General features: G+C 32.7%; 1 protein-coding gene across 10 annotated transcripts in view; it reads left to right on the top strand.

Annotated features, from left to right (window-relative positions):
- Positions 1–19,263, top strand: part of SLC4A10 (solute carrier family 4 member 10) — a 448,737-nt gene that overhangs the window by 249,968 nt on the left and 179,506 nt on the right. For 5 of the 10 annotated variants that reach the window (XM_063609461.1, XM_063609460.1, XM_063609457.1 and 2 more), the window contains 4 exons: positions 6,329–6,420; positions 7,940–8,029; positions 13,135–13,292; positions 16,340–16,427. In XM_063609461.1, coding sequence (XP_063465531.1) covers positions 6,329–6,420; positions 7,940–8,029; positions 13,135–13,292; positions 16,340–16,427 — 428 coding nt within the window. The remainder of the gene's footprint in view (positions 1–6,328; positions 6,421–7,939; positions 8,030–13,134; positions 13,293–16,339; positions 16,428–19,263) is intronic. The other 5 variants (XM_063609465.1, XM_063609463.1, XM_055291962.2 and 2 more) reach the window with 3 other exon arrangements.

Here is a 19,263-nt window from a genome sequence, read left to right as displayed (position 1 = left end):
TTTTTAAAAAAATATATTATAGAATAGAAATTAAATAGGGCAAAGATTTTTCTAGAAACTTTAAAACAGAACACATTTTCCTCCCTAAGCATAGTGGTAGAAATAAGTCCCCATTTCTTGTTTAACGTGCTGAAATTATCTCAAAAACAAATTGAAGCTTATGTAGATAAGCCTGAAAGAGTCATATAGAATAAAGTTTCTACTTCCTTAATTGACTTGTGTCTTGAGCATGTTACCTTGTTAGTACTCTCCGGGGTTAAACATTCAGACACTGTATTTCAAATGGGATCTTCCCCGTTTTAAAGATTAGATTAATAAAATAGTTCATTTCCTTTCTCTTCTCCTTCCCAAGTCTACCATTCTTTGTCCATTCCTTTTTTAATGATTTGTGATAATTTGTCAATCTCATCTCTAAACACACTAGTTCACTCGTTTGAATAATTTTTTTCTTGGTATTCTGCATTCTCTTCAGGGCTAATGTGAAGGGTGCTATGGATTCACCATGCATTTTTAATGCCACCATGCTGTGTTTAACTTTCACTTTTCATTAAGCATCAAAACTGTGAGAATTAAATGTCTGATTCTGATGTTTCAATAAAAAGTGACAGTTACATTTGGCAAAACAACAGCAAAAATAATAGAAAAATAATATCTACTTTGACATTAGTACCCTGAAAAGGGTATGGGTGGTAAAGCACTCAAAATAAATATATTGAAAATATTAAAATAATTATTTGAATTAGAAAGATTTTCTAAAACTAAAAATAAAACTTTTGTGTTAAGTGATCTAGAAGGCAAATTTTATCAGTATCTGTATTTATCATTTAGGTCATGTATTCAATTACCTTTTGAGACATTGGGATTATAAATCTATTATAAAATATTATTATCCTTATGATAATTTTTATATTTTTGAAGATAATTCAGGATTATTAGTTTTCTTAAGTATAGTGTGTCTTTATTCTGCTCTATCCTTTACTAATAATTTCTAACTCTGTTTGTTTTCCTTCACATATCTTTTGTCTCTCTGAATCTGAATATTTTCCAGTTGTACCTTTTATTTAGGATCTCAAAAGGAGTTACAGTGCAGAAAGTCTCTAACTACTGTTCAATGCCATAGGTTACTGAAAAACAGTTAGATTTGGGAGCATGTGACATAAAGTTCATTCATTAGGCCTGGGTAGATTTCAGCCCTTAAAGCAATGTACACATATGTGTTGTGCATAATATTTATTTATGGTTTTGGAAATCAGATATATTACATTATAGTTACTTCTTTTACAAATGCTGTACTTTTAATTTTCAGATGCATGCTGTCTTTACGTATTTAGATATTTATATGCTTTCTTGCTTTTTTAATACAATGGTCTCATAAATAAGATATCCAGGGTTTAAAATGTATCCCTCATAATGTTCTGCCTTTGAAGTAAAAATAAAGCTAGAATAGTAATTCTTAAGACTGCTTGAGAGAAAACTTATTACAAGATTTGTGTATATTAAATAAACATTGTTTAATAAATATGATATTTTCCACCCTTCCACCCTTCCAAGAAAATCAAAATGACATTGTTGACGCAACTGATGGGCCTGCCCAGAGGCTATATTGTCATTACGGTTTTGGAATGTCAAGACTAGATTTTAAGAGCGAACATAATTCTAGTACGATGTGTTTGAATTTGTTATTTCTTATATTGCATTAATTATTTTCAGGCATACTAATTTTTCTCCAAGTTTAATTGTTTGCATACTTTTCGTGTTTTTGAAGTGTAGCTCACCTAATCAACATTTTCTAAGTATTTAGCCCTTCTTTCTTCATGTTTTCTATTCCCATGAATAAATGTATTGTTACACATGTATGTAACTTTGTCATTCATCCTTATATTTTTTTACTTTGCTCTGTCTTGTGTCTGTCTCTAACAGGCTCATCTCATCTCTGTACCTCCCTCATCTCCTACCCTTTGGGTACTCTAAATGCGTTGAAGGTTTCTGAGGTAGTGTAAACCAGCTTGGTCTCTAGGTTAATAGTAATGTACCTCCATGTCTTCATCCCAGTTTCCTTCTAGTGCATGTGATTTATAGTGGATTAAGCAGTATAAAATAATGATACATTTATGCAATATATTATTGATATGAATTTGGCCAACTATAAATTTAAAAGTTACTAAGCTGCTGTTTTATAATACATATGTGCATACTTAAAGAACAAGAAAACTATAGCTAAAAACAAATGAGTTAATATAGTACTCAATGGGGTTTTTGAGAATATGCCTTTTTTTCCAGTAACGAGGTGCTTTAATAATACTGCTATTACTTAAAGTCATGCAATAGTACTTTTGATTTAATCTCATGTTCTTTCCCCACAACTTTATGATAAAGAAACTGACTTTGCCAGTCTCACAATACACTTAGTGAAAAATTTATGGTGTAACAAGCAGAAAAACAGCCTCATTTTTCTAGTTAGTATTTACTCGAAATACTCCCAGTTTTCTCCTATGCTAGCCCCATATCTATTATAATTTGCCCTAGAAAAATTCATGGTCTATAATAACTTTTTATCTGACACATATGATCCCTACATGAAAACTCAGAGGAAAAAAATGAATTCATAACTCAAAGAAAAGTAATTCAAACAGGTGTTAATATGAATACTATATAATATAAATCTTAATTGGTAAGATGTCAAATAAATATTAGAAATTTTGATTTAAGGTGAAGAACTCTTGAGCTTAACAGGTCATAAAAATGTATTTAATAAATAGCAGAGGAGATATTAGGTTTCTCAAATGTTTCCACTTACATTTAAATAGTCACAGATATCAGTTAACCTTAGTGATATCTGCTTTTCATCAGTTTTTTAATAACTTATCGTGAATACAATAAGATTACTCAGTGTCGTTTTTCATAGTCATCCTCATGCCTCAGAATTATCTAGGTATTATAAAAACAGAAATAATTAAACATTGCAGTGACATTCATTTATAGGAAATAATATGGGTAGTGATCAGTGGACAAAGGTAATATAAAGAAACAGGTAAAAAGCATTTGTTTGTAAGTACTGTGGTATAGCACCTTAAAAAAATTACAGTATACAATTAGCATTCATAAAGCTTCCACACATATATGAGTGCTAAATTCAAAACTTATACTAATTTTTTTCCATGAGGGAAAAATATCCTAGCAAATTCTTTGTTATTCTATTAGGAAAATATTTACTTCTGGCTGAAGGTAAAATTCTGTACCTGAAAATTGTCATTCTGTGAACCACTATTGCCTTAGACATCAGCAAGAAAATAAGGGATGCCTTTCCAAAATCTGAATTTATTGATTCTTCTTATGTAATAGTATTTCAGTTAATGAAATTAATTTTGAAATTTAATCCATCATCTTCTTTTGAAAGATGGTAATAATTGGCATAAACTAAATAATTGGCATAAAGAAAAATATATTTAAACAATGATTACAATTGATAATAGAACTATAAAATCATTTTTAATTTATGAGGTTTCAATTAGTTCTATATACTATAATTCATGCTTGAATATTAGTTTTATATATACAGCAAATAAAATGTTAAGCTTCTTAAAAGACTTCTGTTTTTTCAAAATAACCCAAATCAAACTTGTTAGCTTAATTTTTAAATAGTATCTATACATTGTTCTATATACTACCAAGTTGTGAAAACTGCCTTGAGGATATACACATTTAATGTATATTGTTTCAACTTTAACAAATTAACTTACATTTTTAGAAAAAATAGACAAGAAATAATAACAAGATTTGAGGTGCTATTTAAACTTCACAGGACTTTTGATGTGATTAAATATATTTAACTATGAATATTAACTCTTATCATTTAAGTACTGCTCTGAAATATAAAAGAGATACAATTTGTAGTCTTTATGTCTATGTCATAGGCTAGTAGTTTTTATGGCTCTTTATATTAGTGTGCATTCTATAGACATATCTAGACTCTAGGACTAGCAAGAAGTTTACTGTCATCTGATGTGTCTGCTGCTAGTTAAACTCTCAACTAGGTCATTATCAACATCACTTAAAATATTTATAAAAAATTGTTTCTAAATCCCTTCTTCATTATCAACCTTATAAAGTAATATTTTATAAAATTGTTCTTGTTTTAGAACAAGAATAGCATACAACAATAAATCTCAAAATATATTACTTATTATATTACATAAAATATTAATTATTAATTACTATAATTATTTACAAGGAGAAATACAAGTGTTAATATTTTAAACATACTGCCTGAGATGAAGGTAATTTATGAAATGCTCTGCTTAAAGTATACAAATGAAAACATAAGGTATTCAATTTCTTCAAATTTTAAGCTCCGCATATTTTCTATCCAATTCAAAATTTAATCTCTTCAAAGTTAATGACTTTGCACTGGGTTGACTTGTTTTGTATGTGTCTGGTGATAGAACTAAATAATTGTTCTTCCATGTAGATTTATACCACACGAAATGAATTATAAGAAAGCAGGTATGCGTTTATTTAATTTATCCGTGACTTGAATTTCACCACTCAATTTTACAGAACATTCAATAAATTTAGTTTTAAATATATCTAATGTTCTAACTCATTAAAATATGGAGAAATGATGTGAAACTGGTGATTGAAGACATCTGTTGGTAGCACAAATGCATTATGTAAAAGGTTTTTTTAAAACTACAGTTATTTTGAGAATGGTAAATTGAATGGCTGCTAATGAACAGTTCACAGTCATAGCTGCACATTGTGGTTAGAAATGGGAGAATGAGAATAATTTACGTAGCTTGTATGACATTTATCTGAAGTTTATATATTTCCCTAGAATATGCTATACTCAGAATTTGTGAATATGGTTTGAGGTGAACTCATTTTAAAAAGTCATTTTATTTTCATCTTCTCCAAATATATTCTTTTACATTTTTTAATGAAAGTAGTGAAATCCTTAAGTTCTAGAAGAATATTAGGCCTATTACTTTCTGGCATTATAACAACTTTAAACCATAAAATTAATCCTATTAATAAATGACTCCTGCTCGAGAGGCTTACTAGTCCAAAAAGCAAACTTATAGTAATATTTGAAAGTAAATAATTAGTATTTTTGATCACAGTTGGTAATTTCTAGGTAACAAAGAATAAGTGGGCTTTCAGGAGAGAATTTAAGGGAAAGGGTTTTTGTGGGGTTTTTTTACATTTACACTGGGAGTTAGGAGAATTTCAGTCAGAGACTGAAGTGATTAGAGATGACACTAAAGGTGAAGTTAGAATAAAATTGGGATTTAGGTAGGTAGAGAGAAGAGCCAGACAGAGAGAGTATTTCTAACATCTACAACTGACGTGAATAAAAGCAGTATTTTGAGTCATTGAGTTATTATCATAAATATGGGCAAGGCATCAAAGTTGAGTTGTCATTATTCATTTCACAGAAAAAAAATAAAGATGGGGAGATGTTTAATTTTCATTGCATTGCTAACTATGAACAAATTTCATATGACTTACTGCAAACAATGTTTCATATTTAGTGAATGATGGAATTTAACCTTTTCTAGCCATTGCCACACTCCCAGCGCTACTATCCACTTAACTCTCATCATCTTCCCTACAATAGGGAAAAGAACTGCAAGATAATTATGTTTTAGTTCAGTGTTAACGCAAAACTAATACAATTCAAGTTTTTATCTTTTCTCATGTCACAGACTAGTATCAGTATGCTTATATAATAGAATAGTCAGAGGCATAAAATCATATCCATTGTGTTCATACTGTGTGAAATAAAGGTATTTCTAACTGAACCCCCTTATATAGAAAACTGTATGAGTTATGGCCAAAGAAATTTTTTTCATTGGCTTGGCTTTTTAAGATGCAATAGAACCCAAAAATATACTGTGTAATTTTCAGATAAATATCCATCCTTTTTAATGCTTTACATTTTAAATTCTTCAGGCTGAGCTTACATCTTAACAGATGTCTATCTTGTCTTTTTATATATATCATTAGTTTTGGTTGGAATCTAGAAATCAATGATGCTTCAAAATCCTGGTAACATTTACATATTTTGTAGATAATCCTTATTGAAAATAATCTTTTAAAGTTTTTATCTGAAAATTGGTTTAATTTTTTACTGAATTCTCCCATTTCTACCTGTAACTGATAAGAATGTTTGTATTAATATAGATTTATTTATATTGACCCTTCATGCTTACATCATAAATTCATTAAGAAACCTGTTAGTCTAGTTTAGCTGAAGTGCCTATTTCACTCAGTATGTCTACAACTATGTAAGTAATTGTTTGTATTCTGTCACAACAATCTCTTTTAGCAGGTCAGGTTGTTTCTCCTCAGTCTGCTCCAGCCTGTGTTGAAAATAAAAATGATGTTAGCAGAGAAAACAGCACTGTTGACTTTAGCAAGGTGAGCTTTTCTCCCTCTCATCTAAGTAAGTTGCTAAATTATTACTAGAAATTACTACCCATTTTAAGAGGTGTTGACACAATATTTTGCATGCACTTTTTTTGTTTCTTGTCAAAGCTTGATATTGTTACAGATACTGTTAGCATTAAGTCCACATGTAACATTTTGCCTATTCAAAAAAAAAAAACTGAACCTGTGAGTTTTATGCATAGTATTCATGTTTCAGCCACTTGGTATAATGTTCTCCCTTCCAATAAAAAGAATAACTGGGCTTCACAGGGAATTTAGCAGAAGTTTAATCTATTTTTGTTTGTTTATGTTGGTTGTTCTTTGTTTGTTTGAGGCAGAGTCTTGCTCTGTTGCCCAGGCTGGAGTGCAGTGGCACAATCTCGGCTCACTGCAACCTCTGCCTCCTGGGTTCAAGCAATTCTCATGCCTCAGCTTCTCGAGTAGCTAGGATTACAGGAGTGCACAACTATGTCTGACTAATTTTTGTGGTTTTAGTAGAGACAGGGTTTCACCATCTTGGACAGGCTGGTATCGAACTCCTGACCTCAGGTGCTCCATCCGCCTCAGCCTCTCAAAGTGCTGGGATTACAGGCGTGAGCCACCCTGCCCGGCCAAGTTTAATCTATTGTTTAAAAACTTTGGCTAGTTTGTGTTCAAAATCACTTTTCCTCTATTTGTGGGAAAGCAAATCATAATATGAAACTGAATTGTTAATGTAATTAAGGAAAAGTCACTACTGTGAGGAAATCCTAGAAGGACATAGTAAAACTGAGCAGAGTTTTAAAAAAAAAACATATTAAGAACTGACTGTGTTGAGGGATACATCCAATTGGAGACAACTGAAATGAAATCATTTGTATTCTTAGAAAATGAGTCAGTGACAATAATGTGATTTTGATTAGCAAATTCGTGACATTGTATATGTGCCATTGCAAGCTATGGCAAAGTAACAATTGAGTAGAAAAGAGGAGTTTCTAGCTGGGTGTGGTGGCACGTGCCTGTGGTTCCAGCCACTTCGGAGGCTGAGGTGGGAGGATTACTTGAGCCCAGGAGGCAGAGGTTGCAGTGAGCTGAGGTCATGTCACTGCACTCCAGCCTGGGTGACAGAGTGAGACCCCATCTCAAAAAAAAAAAAAAAAAAAAAAAAAAAAGACAATTCAAAAGAGAAGGAGTTTCAATACTTGGTGAAAATACAGCAGATTAACAATTCTCTTTATCTGAGTGGCTGAAATAGAAGTAACTCAGAGTAATATTTTAATAAAGCCCTTAGCACTGGCAATAATTGTAGTAGTGGGAGGAGGTGGGAATGGATGGAAGCATTAGAGGAAGTAGCCTGAATCAAGATTCTGAAAAATTTAATAGTGATCAGCTCCTTGGAGCTGTTTCCGAATTCCTCTGACAATGCCTAAATAATCTAGATCTAGTTATGTGCATGCTCTCCCTCTGGTGCCTGGCGGAGTCTCCGTGGGAGCATGGTGTACCAGCTTAAGTCTGTTAATTATGCGTGCAGGGACTGGGAGGCCAACAAAAGGGGCATACTAGTCCATGTGGGATGAAACAAAGGCATGAAAAAGGACCTCCACACCAGCAAGAGAGAGAGGTGAGGGCATACTCGGGCTCTATTTCTACAGTGGTTCAAAGCTCATTTCACTGTATGGAGGCATGTGATTCAAACATTAAGCCAGTTCAAATGTATTCCATCTGCCACTCTAAGAACTATCTTTTTAAAGCATTGCATCTTCATTCATCTGCAAGTTGGAAAAAGTTATCACAAACTGCCATACATTTAATTTCTGATATTCTTAATTTGAAATGATCTTAAAAGCAATAATGTAACAAGCTGCATATTTATGTATAAATGCATTAACAGCATAAAGAAGGCATATTTAACATCCTCAGAAACAATCATTATAAACCACATAGCTCCTCCTTTCAAATAAATTGTGATTTAACTTTTTAAAAATAATATAACCTTTATACACTGATTGTATATCTCCATATCATGTTGCTTTTGGTTGTGTGACCTGCCTTTGCAGCCTTCAAGAATACTTCATCACATATGAAAGAAAATGAGGATTGCCAGTTGTAGGCAGTAGTCTCATCTTCTGGTCCACCCCAAACAGTTAAAACTATGGAAGAATCAAAATTTGATTTCCTTTCTTTTAATCCTTTTCTTTCTCATCACGTTTGTGATCACTGGCCCGTTTCATCTTTTAATAGGCAAGTTAAATTTCTAGAGCCCTCTACTTAGTGTCAGCTGCCTTTATTCCCCAGTCTCTTGCTCATAGCATGGCACACTGGAAAGAATGTGGCTTTTGAGAAACAGCATGAGATCTTGAATCCCAACTCTGGCATTATAAACTAGCTGATCTTGGAGAAGTTCTCTAAAGTTTAGTCTTCTCATTTGCAAAGTAAGAAAACTATTTACAATTTCATTGTGAAGATTTAATAAGATGATATATAGAGAGATGCTGGGACAGTGCTTGACTTGTAGCAGGTATTTAATAAAAGGTGGTTACACTTATTAGTGTGGTTATTAGTAGTAGTAGAAATAATAGTGTCAGAAATAAAACACCAGACCATAATTGAATGTTTTGGTCTCCACTGGGTCTTTAGTGCCTTGAATAGTATTTGGTATGTATTTGTTGAATGAATCCTTCAAGATTCAAAATAATGTAAGCCCAGTTTTGGAATTTAAAAAAGACTTGAGTAAGATTTATTACTTTAAAGTCTGAAAGGGCAGAAAAGTAGAGTTTGAAAAGAGCAATTGTGATCTATCACTATGGAAACAAATTTTAGTGCCAGATTTTGCAGGTGCATGAGTTGATTTTTTAGCCTTATGATTTTAGTTTAGTAGTGAATTTATCAAAATTCACCTAGTATCCAGGTTAGTTTTCTGTTTTAATATTTTAAGTTTTAATATGCAGATTCCAAAACCCCAGAATCTTAATATGCAGATTCCAAACACTTTGAAGTGTTAAGAAAAAAAAGGTCTTTATTCATCTTATATGATTTGATCATATTTATTCCATCTACATTCAACCTACATATTTGTAACCCTTCCAATGGATAGACCTATCAAACTTACTTACTTAAGGAATGATTTGGAAAAGTAACTGGAATTATCAGGTTTTAGCTTCCCGTAATACTTTTAAAAAGCAGATGTGTCAAAGCACTATTTGTTTTTGTTTTTCAAGCTGACAGTAGAACGTAGGTATTTTATGCTCGTGGTGTTTTCTTTTACTTCAAATGACCCAGAGATGGCTTCACATAATTTTCTACATAGAAAGAACTTTCTTCTGCATCTAGCTTTACTGTATGAAACATATTAGAAAGAGTTGTATTATTTAATCCCAGAACTGTAGGAAACATTGGACATATCCTCATTTTGTCAGCAAGAAAGCTGAATTATAGAGTGATTAAGAGAGCTGCTCAAAATCACTGGCGAGTTAGTGTCAAGACACCATTTCTTCCCAGAGAATCCCTATGAAGTTTCTTGTGCTTTCTATGATGGGCTAAAGGTTTAAACTCTCTCCTTAAATTTCCATCTGTTTTTCCTTTAACTCTTAGCGTGTAGTTTGCCCAGACACTTCCAATTTCAACTTGGTCTTCTATCTAATCTCATTCCCTGTTCCCTAGAAATGTAACTGTTTCTCATCCACAGCTTAAGTATCAAAGGCCCAGAAAGAAATCTTTCCACTACTAGCATAAAGGTGAGATCTGGACAGCCCAGAAGCATGAGTGTAAATACAGACCCAGAAGAGTATAGCTCGATTTCTTCAAGATCCTATTCAGAGGACCAGAAACTTCCAGGATTTCCTTCTTGTCCATTGCAAGTGTTTGTGTTCACTTGACACTTTTCTTAGGGATGTAGTTCAACCTAGATTCTCTAGAGCTGCTTTACATATTTATAATTTTATAAGAGGTCACAGTCAGGTCTTTAAACATAATATTTTGTTATATTAAAAGTTGCTTAGGGGGCCAAGGGCATGGTGGCTGACACCTGGAATCCCAGCATTTGGGGAGGCCAAGGCAGGAGGATTGCTTGAGCTTAGGAGTTCAAGATCCACCTAGGCAACATGGTAAGACCTCATCTCTACAAAATCTAGAAAATATCAGCCAGGCATGGTGGCGCACCTGTAGTCCCAGCTACTCAGAAGGCTGAACTGGAAGGATCAGGATGGCTTGAGCCAGGAAGTTCAAGGCTGCAGTGAGCTGGGATCCCACCACTGCACTCCACTCTGGATGACACAATGAGACCCTGTCTCAAAAACAAAAACAGATAGTTGGTTTGTCAAATAAGTTTCTTCATGAAGTATACAGTACACAAACACAAAATATAGGGTTTCCCCATGAATAATATAATATATAACTATACATAATATAGAATAATATAATTAGATAATATATAATCGATTACTTCCCAAAGTATATGATTACTCCAAGATAATGTAATATAATGAGTATAATACAGTGGCTACCCCAGATATGTGCTATAGAACTATAACTTATTCCATTCGAAGTCAAAAGATGAATTTGCTTATCCTTAAATTAAATTCTGTAAATTTTAATGTTTTTTCTAAATAACAGGTATCAATGATATATTAGGTATTTTGTAAATTTAAAGATCATGTGTAATAACCATATATTTTCTTTTACAAAATTTAACCATTTTAACATACTATGTACTTCTTGATTTAATTAAATTTCATCTTTAAACAGTTATTTCTATAATCACTACCTGCCTGAGGCACAGACTTTAGTAGTTAAGACAATGGCATTTGTCAAGCAATAAATGAGTTTATAGAGTTTTCAAGGGTGGAATTTAAATTTCAGGTATTATCAATATAATTCATATTATCAATTATACATTTTTTAAAAAGATGTTTTCTCATTTTAAATTTTGTTTCATTATATTTATATTGTATCATTGTTCTTTCCATTGAGAGAGAAAACTTAACTGTTTATTCTTTTAGTAACAGAAAGAATTATGAAATTTATTATGTTTTCCTCACAGAGCTAATAGTATATGGGAAATCTTCTATTCCCTCCTTGGGAATTTTTGCATTACAGTGAAAATGTAAAGCATTGCTAATTTAAAGCATCTTAAATGTGTACATTTCTCCTAGCTAGATAAATACCTACAAAAATACCACAATAAATCCCATGAAATTTAACCTTACTTATTATAGTAAATAAATACTTTTGCTATCTATAAACTAAAAGATCAGATTCCACAAAAGCAAAATATTTGCTGTATAATCCAGTGTACATGAATTATGAATTTACAAATTTATATTTGGGAGTACATTTGTAGCTTAAAAACTTTGGATGTATAATATTTGTTACATATTTTTGTAGGCAGTTTTGCTTTGTTAAATCATTCTTCCTTTCCTTTAAAATAAAATAATGATTCTATTTAATATTTTTGATGGAGTACTGTGGGATATTTTTATATTTAATCCTTGTGAAAGAATATATGCTTCGTATACTAGGTTATATATTTTGTGGTGTCCTTAATCTTTGGAAAGATTAATTAGTGACAAAACTTCCAAATAGCTGTACTATCATCTTGATTTCAGAAAGCAACATATTTAATGAAGTCACTAAAGTATTACTATGGATTTTTTCATTTTAAATTTTTGAGAAAAATATTCTCAAATCATTAAACCTGCAAAAGAACTATCTAGGCTAAAAAAAATCTTTTCAGCCTCACTCATATTTGCCAGAGCTCGTTCCTCTCTCAGCTATTCTCACTTTGATCTTTGGCCCTCATTTCATTAACTTCAGAGCATAAGATCAATTACTAAGAGCAGATAAATTCTAATTCCCCTAAAAACAGAGTTTCATAAAAAGCTACTCAAGTGAATTAGAAACAAGACATAGATCTTATACAATGTACATTAATGTCACTGCTTGTCTTTCACCGAGGCCCTATGCATAAAAATAGATATTTATTGTTAAGGATATTTTGCATTCATTTTTTAGACTTCACTCTTTATTCTTAGCATTTCTTCTTGTTAATGATCACTTTTGCTTTGTGTACATTCATTTCAATCACAAACATCTCATGTCAGAAAATCAACTATAGGTCTTCAGCAACTCCAAATGTTAATATTTTATTCTTATTTTTTCTACTGTGTCATATCTAAATTCTCAGATGAAAAACCAATATTGAAGAATTACCAGGCCAAGTATATAATGTGAAGAACATAGAACAACTAGAAAAGAGAAGAAGGTTAAAGTCATAATTTATACTGTAAAGAGAAACATGATTATATTTCTTTTGACATAAGCATATTTGAGTATTAATTAAAATGTATTATCTACAAAAATTAGGTAATGTATAAAATATTAAATCTGTTGGCAAATGCTAATTAAATTATGGTTAAAGAAGAGTTATTTAACTGAACTCACATACTTTTCCCTGTCTAAAATTTCAAGATTATTGAGGCTGGAGAAACTTCTTTTAAAAATAGTAAATAGAAGAACCAGAGTACTCAGCTTATTGATGACAAGTTAAAATAATCCACAAGCAAAGAAAAAAGGTTATTATAGAAAAAGGGCAAATGAGATGTTTAACTGTGTGTATTTATTTAAACTATATTTATTCATGGATTACTATATGTGAAGCATTGTGCAAGAATATGATTTACCAGATTTTTCCAATTTTGATTTATCGTATTTACCTGGTGATGCTTGCAGGTTGATCTGCATTTTATGAAAAAGATTCCTCCAGGTGCCGAAGCATCAAACATCTTAGTGGGAGAACTGGAGTTCTTGGATCGAACTGTAGTTGCATTTGTCAGGTTGTCTCCAGCTGTATTGCTTCAAGGACTGGCTGAAGTCCCAATCCCAACCAGGTAAAAAGTATAAAAGCATCTTTTGTATTTTTCTTAAGCCATCTTTTTGTGGAAAGAAAATGAGGATTCAATGTAATTTTCTGTTAGAGTTTTGACTAGAAACTAATGTGAAATCCATGAAACCACTATTAATTTTTGTTTGTGGAGGAGGGGAAAAGTGCTTTAAAAATTATTCTATTCTTTCCTCCCTTCTCTCAAACTTCTGCTTCATTTTAGGCATATTCCTCATCTCAAGGTACCCTGAAGCCATATGAATTCTTTTTTATTTTTTTTACATTTTTGGTAAAAGAAGTGGTAACATGTTAGCTTTTTCTCAAAGATTGCATTAAATTGTCTGCTAAGGAAAGAAAGGATCCTGTGCATGAGTGTGGTCAAACTCAAAAACAGCAAAATTACTAAGGTTTGCTTACACTTGAATAAGAAGGCCTTCAAAATGCATGTAAGTGCCATCGTTAGGATAGTGTCAAATATATGTTTCAATCCTAGGCACAGTGGGCTTCCCACACACAGGGTCTGTAGAAACACTGGTAGAAGTATTATCGCAGTGAGGTTGGATCTGAGTTAAAAGTACAAATTTAATTTGGTGATTGGAACTTGTTTCTCATTTAACAATAAAATAACAACTTAGGGATAATACAAACTGAATTATGCTGTTTCTCATTTTTTAGAATAAGGCTATCCATTACTAAAACTGTAAAAAGAAAAAAGAAAGGAAACCCAGAATATTGACTTTAGCACATTAATTTCCAAGCAATTTACCCAGGAACCTTGTTTTCTTCCATACTCCTACCATTAGTGTGATTCCAAAATGCAGATAGCCTTTTACTCTAGTCCTATTCCCACAGCAAAACATGTCTATTTAGGGCCCCGTTCCCATATGGCTGGTGCCCTTTGATGCTACAGCTATCTGAAAAGCTGTTAGTGTGCCTCCTCTTCCAAACATTGAATGCCTTAGCCAAGTTACTTGATGAAAAGTTCAGGTACTGTATCAACTGTAGAATATAGGTCCTTTATGAATCTTTGGCCTTAACTCAAAATATAGCAGATTACATAACTCCATGCTTTGATTATGGATAAAATATTCTACAACTATGGAACAGCACAGCCAGGAGAGACCTCATTTTGTAAGAGCTCAGCTGACTGGAACGGGATTCAGTGGTTAAGTACCTATGTCTGACTATGGTTTGGGGGAGGAATCTATTACTGTTCAGATTATAGAAAGAAGTCTATGTTTATCCTGTTTGAGGATTACTGAGATTTCTGATACACATCAACTTTTATGTACACAGGGAAAGGATGAACTGAGCACATTAAAGTGGCATCTGACTGTGATTCAGGCCATATGTTTTCTATGGACAACCTGTAACCTATTCAAGGTTTCTGGGAGTCTGGGATTCATATCTAAGGTGTTAAACTTGCCAATTGTAGAGTTACTATTATAGCAGTTTAAAATTTCTTTTCAGTACTCCAAGCAGTGCATTTGTGTTCCACCACTCAGGAAGGTGTCTGGTGATCTATGAGCAAATGATGGCTATTTATGACAATGATAGTTCTTGTATTTCAAAAGAAGGAAAAGAAAAATTCCCATGACTAGAAAAAAGCCGTGATGGGGTTATATACCCTTACTGTGAAAACTGTCAGGTTTAAGTGACCTTATTTCATACTGAGATAGCAAAATATGTGTAGAGAACAATGGAGAAAAAAATTAGGGCCACTATAGAGCAACTGTATGAGAAGAGATTTAAAGACAAGACTATTTAGTTAGGAAAGGTGAAAAATGGAAAATTAGTTAGACAAACAGAATAAATAAAGCCATTCGGGGTTTCTTATTATCCTTTTTTTGGGAAGACAAAAGGGCATCCTATTAATACAATGGCAACACATAGTAGAAATGTCAGAAAATAATCTTTTAGATCTTTAAAAATAGCCCATGGAATGGAAACCTGAAAAATAGCAAGATGTACATAGGTTAGGAAGTTTCTTAAAAAGCTGTTATAGTTGATAAAGCACCTGCCACCAAATTAAACCATTCCTGTTTTTAATGTATACTGGACATTTCTACATAGTAGAAATTGGCTTGGGTTCAGTTGTCACTGACACACACAAAAAATATTGTCACATCCTCTACAATTGTGTAATATTCGCCTCATGTAAAAACATGTACAATCTCTAAAGATTACAAATAAATGGAGTAGAATTATAGTAACTATTTTAGTACACCTTGTGAAGCCATTAGTCTTCATACTTAATAGCATAAACCATTTAACAAATTAACACCATAGAATGATATGGCAGAATATAGGGCATTCTTTAATTTTCACAGTTTCCCAGAAGGATTGACCTTCTCAGAGACAGGGCAATTACTAGTCTGCTAAAGTTAGAGTATCTATTGATTTCTTTAAAAGCACCACTTGTGATGATGAATTTGCCAAATATTCGACCTAATGTAGATGGAATATTATAGTGCAGATGCTATTTTTATTCCTCAGCATTATAAATAATAGATCATTAACTCCCTATTTTTTTCTACCTGGCTGATCTTTGATTCCTGACAATAATTTTTTATAATGAAAATTGCACATACACCTACTATTTTTTTACTTTATATTTTCTCTGTTTTGCTACTATGTTACCTTTGCCCCCTTTGAACTGTTCGCCATTTTGCATACAAGTGAGTTTTCTTCCTTCCAATTTAAGAAGGTCTAATCAGATTTTACTTTTCCCACTTTCCTTCTCTAAGGATCCTAGAATCCTTAAAATTCCCAATAACAGCTGCACATGCTGTACAGATAACTAAATGGAGAAACACTGTGATTAAAAAAAAAAAAAAAACATGGAAAACCATGCATTCCCATTGCTTGAGGATCTTAAGCATAAGAGTCAATCACGGTAAAATTTTTCAAAATACTAATGAACTATGAAAAACTATGGAAGTATTTGCCATCACAATCTCCATTTTCAGTAATTCCTTTGAGATGAGTCATTCTGTATTACTAAAATTATTTTTCTATTTCTACCTTAAAACATTTTTTTCTTCTTAATTACAGATTTTTGTTCATTCTTCTGGGACCCCTGGGAAAGGGTCAACAGTACCATGAGATTGGCAGATCAATTGCAACCCTAATGACAGATGAGGTATTTATTCAAGTTCATTGGGAATATTTTCCCCCACTAGGTATACCTAAAACTTTTGGAGGTCCTCTTTTCATAACAGTTTATTGTGAATCAGATTTCTCTGTATTGAATCCCATTCTCCCATGCTTCCGCTATAAAATCTCCTTTAGAAAAATGTTTCCCAAAGTGATAATAAATTAACACTCATGAATATAATATTTTAAAACTTCATAGTGTGAAGAAATTTTTTCAGTGACACTTAGAATATATTATTAATATTCCCTTTATGGTATATGTGCTGCCAAAGTAGGCACCATTGTTAATATCATTGGAAATCTTGTTTTGAGTAAAGAATTTCAAAGTCTAAAGAAAAAACAATAGCAGTTTATCTGAATAGTATACATGACACCAAAATGCATGCAACATCTATCAACTCTCTACAGTTGCCTGAATATGGATGTTTTTAACCTGGGAGTTTGGGGACTATTAGAGAAGCTGTAGATAGATTTCAAGGGGCTTGTGATTTCTGTAACAGAGCATGTAAATTTTTCTATGTAAAAAATTTGTATGTAGATTTTTTGGGACTGGAAAAAGCTTTCATCAGCTCTTCAAAGAGGTGTATGTCTCAAAAATATAAGCTCTTTAAAGTAAGAACATAAAAAGTAGCATCATACCACTATTTTCCTTTACTTGGATTCTCCAACACGTTATGGAAATTTGTTGTTATTGTTAATGGGAAGGGCAGATGCAGTAGATCACAGAAGGGGCATTAAATCAAAATTCAGTTGTAAATGAACAAATGGGATTATATACTTCTAGATTTCATCTAAATAATTTAATAATGTTTTTATTGAAATACATGGCTGCAGATATTTGAAAATTCTGTAAAAAGAGCCAATTAGTATTGTATATTACTTTTTCTATGTTTCCAATAGCTTAAATTGGAACTTGTTTCGGGGACTTAATATTACAAATTCTTCAATCTGTCCAAATTATGTTTTATAGTGTTATATGAATTAGTTTTTGATATTTACACATAGGAAAGCAAAAGCTAGAAGAAAAACATTTTCTCCCTCAGTTTTCAAAAGGAACCAACTTAATGAGTGTATTAGTTTACAATGACTGACATAAGAAACTACCACAAATTGGGTGGCTTAAAATGACAGTAGTTTGTTTTCTCACATTTTTGAGGGTAGAAGTCTGAAGTCAAGGTGTCAGCAGGGCCACAATCCCTTCGAAGTCTCTAGGGGAGGATGCTTTCTTGTCTCTTCCATATTCTGGTGGCTCTTCGTCTTCCCTGGCTTGTGGCAATAGACCTTTGTTCTCTGTCTCCATCTTCACATGGCTTTCTCCCAGTTGTCTCTGTGTGTCTTCTTATTTTCTGTTATGAAGACAGACATTTGTCATTTGATTTAGGGCCCATCCTAAATCCATCCAAATCATTGGATTTAGGGCCCATCCTAATTCAGAATAATTTCATCTTGAGATACTTACCTTAATTACATCTGCAAAAATCCTTATTTCAAATAAGGCCACATTCTGAGGCTCCAGGTTGATGTATATTTTGGGAGGAAATTATTCAATCCACTGTAATGAATAACTTATTCTAATTAGGAAATTTGTGAGAAGACAGGAGAATGAAAAAAATAGCTTAATGAGGGCCATACACCTGATTTAGCAGAACTCTCTCTGAGAAAACACTCAAAGTATAAAAGCTCTTAGTATTTCCGTATTGATTTGTATTGGTATTCTACGATTTAAGTATTATCACTTTCACGTACATTTGTTTAATATTTTATTATATTTCAGACAAAAAATGTTTCCCCACCTAAGAAATTAGGGCAATATTTTAAGATATCTGTGGGGCATGAGACATGTGATAATGTGAGAGGATCCTGCTATGTCATGGGAAGTACATGTATATCAACGTATCTCTCTTCTCTTCATCCTCTACTTCCCCAATTGGGAATCAAGATTTTTCTCGAAAGAAAGATGTCAGTTCCAAAGTTTTCTTGACTAACCAAGTGGGCACAGAACAGGGAAACATCCATGTTCTATAAATTCCAGATTTAGGATGAGAACAGAGAAGGGGCTTCCATCTATTTCTTTGATTAGTGAGAGCTATCTAATTTGAGAATAAGCATCAATCACATAATAAAGACTGAAATTTGAGCATAAGCATCAGTCATCTATTTTTTCAGTTATTTAGACTTGAAAGTTTTAGAGCATGGCTTTAGGTAATCATTGTAGATTATGGGATAGAGAAGCGGAAACTCAACCAGAAAGCGACTGTAAAAGATAAGAGCTATTAGTAATAATAGGACATGTTAATTACAACAAGACATTGATTGAATATCAAAGAATGTTTAAATATTTTTTAAAAGAGAAAACGGATTTGTATTGCTCAAAGCCTTGGTGAAGCAATTGTTCTGCTTATCTAATTGCTTTGAAGGCTATTGAATAATTGTACTAGGCCAGGTGTAATGACTTACACCTGTAATCCCAGCACTTTGGGAGGCCAAGGTGGATGGATCACCTGAAGTCAGGAGTTCGAGATCAGCCTGGCCAACATGGTGAAACCCCGTCTCTACTAAAAATACAAAACTTAGCTGGGCGTGGTGGCAGGCGCCTATAGTCCCAGCTACTTGAGAGGCTGAGAGGGGAGAATCACTTGAACCTGGGAAATGGAAATGGCAGTGAGCCAAGATTGCATCACTGCACTCCAGCCTGGGTGATGGAGCGAGACTCTGTCTCAAAAATAAATAAATAAGAAAAAAAAAGAAAAGAACAATTGTACTCATTAAGAATAGAATTTAATATGTTGATTTATAGTTTACTTTGGTTAAAAAAAATAGTG

The sequence above is a fragment of the Symphalangus syndactylus genome, chromosome 9 (assembly GCF_028878055.3).
Source record: "Symphalangus syndactylus isolate Jambi chromosome 9, NHGRI_mSymSyn1-v2.1_pri, whole genome shotgun sequence".
NCBI classification, from domain to species: Eukaryota; Metazoa; Chordata; class Mammalia; order Primates; family Hylobatidae; genus Symphalangus; species Symphalangus syndactylus.
Note: the sequence above shows the minus strand (reverse complement) of the source record. Positions and strands in the feature narration are given on the sequence as shown.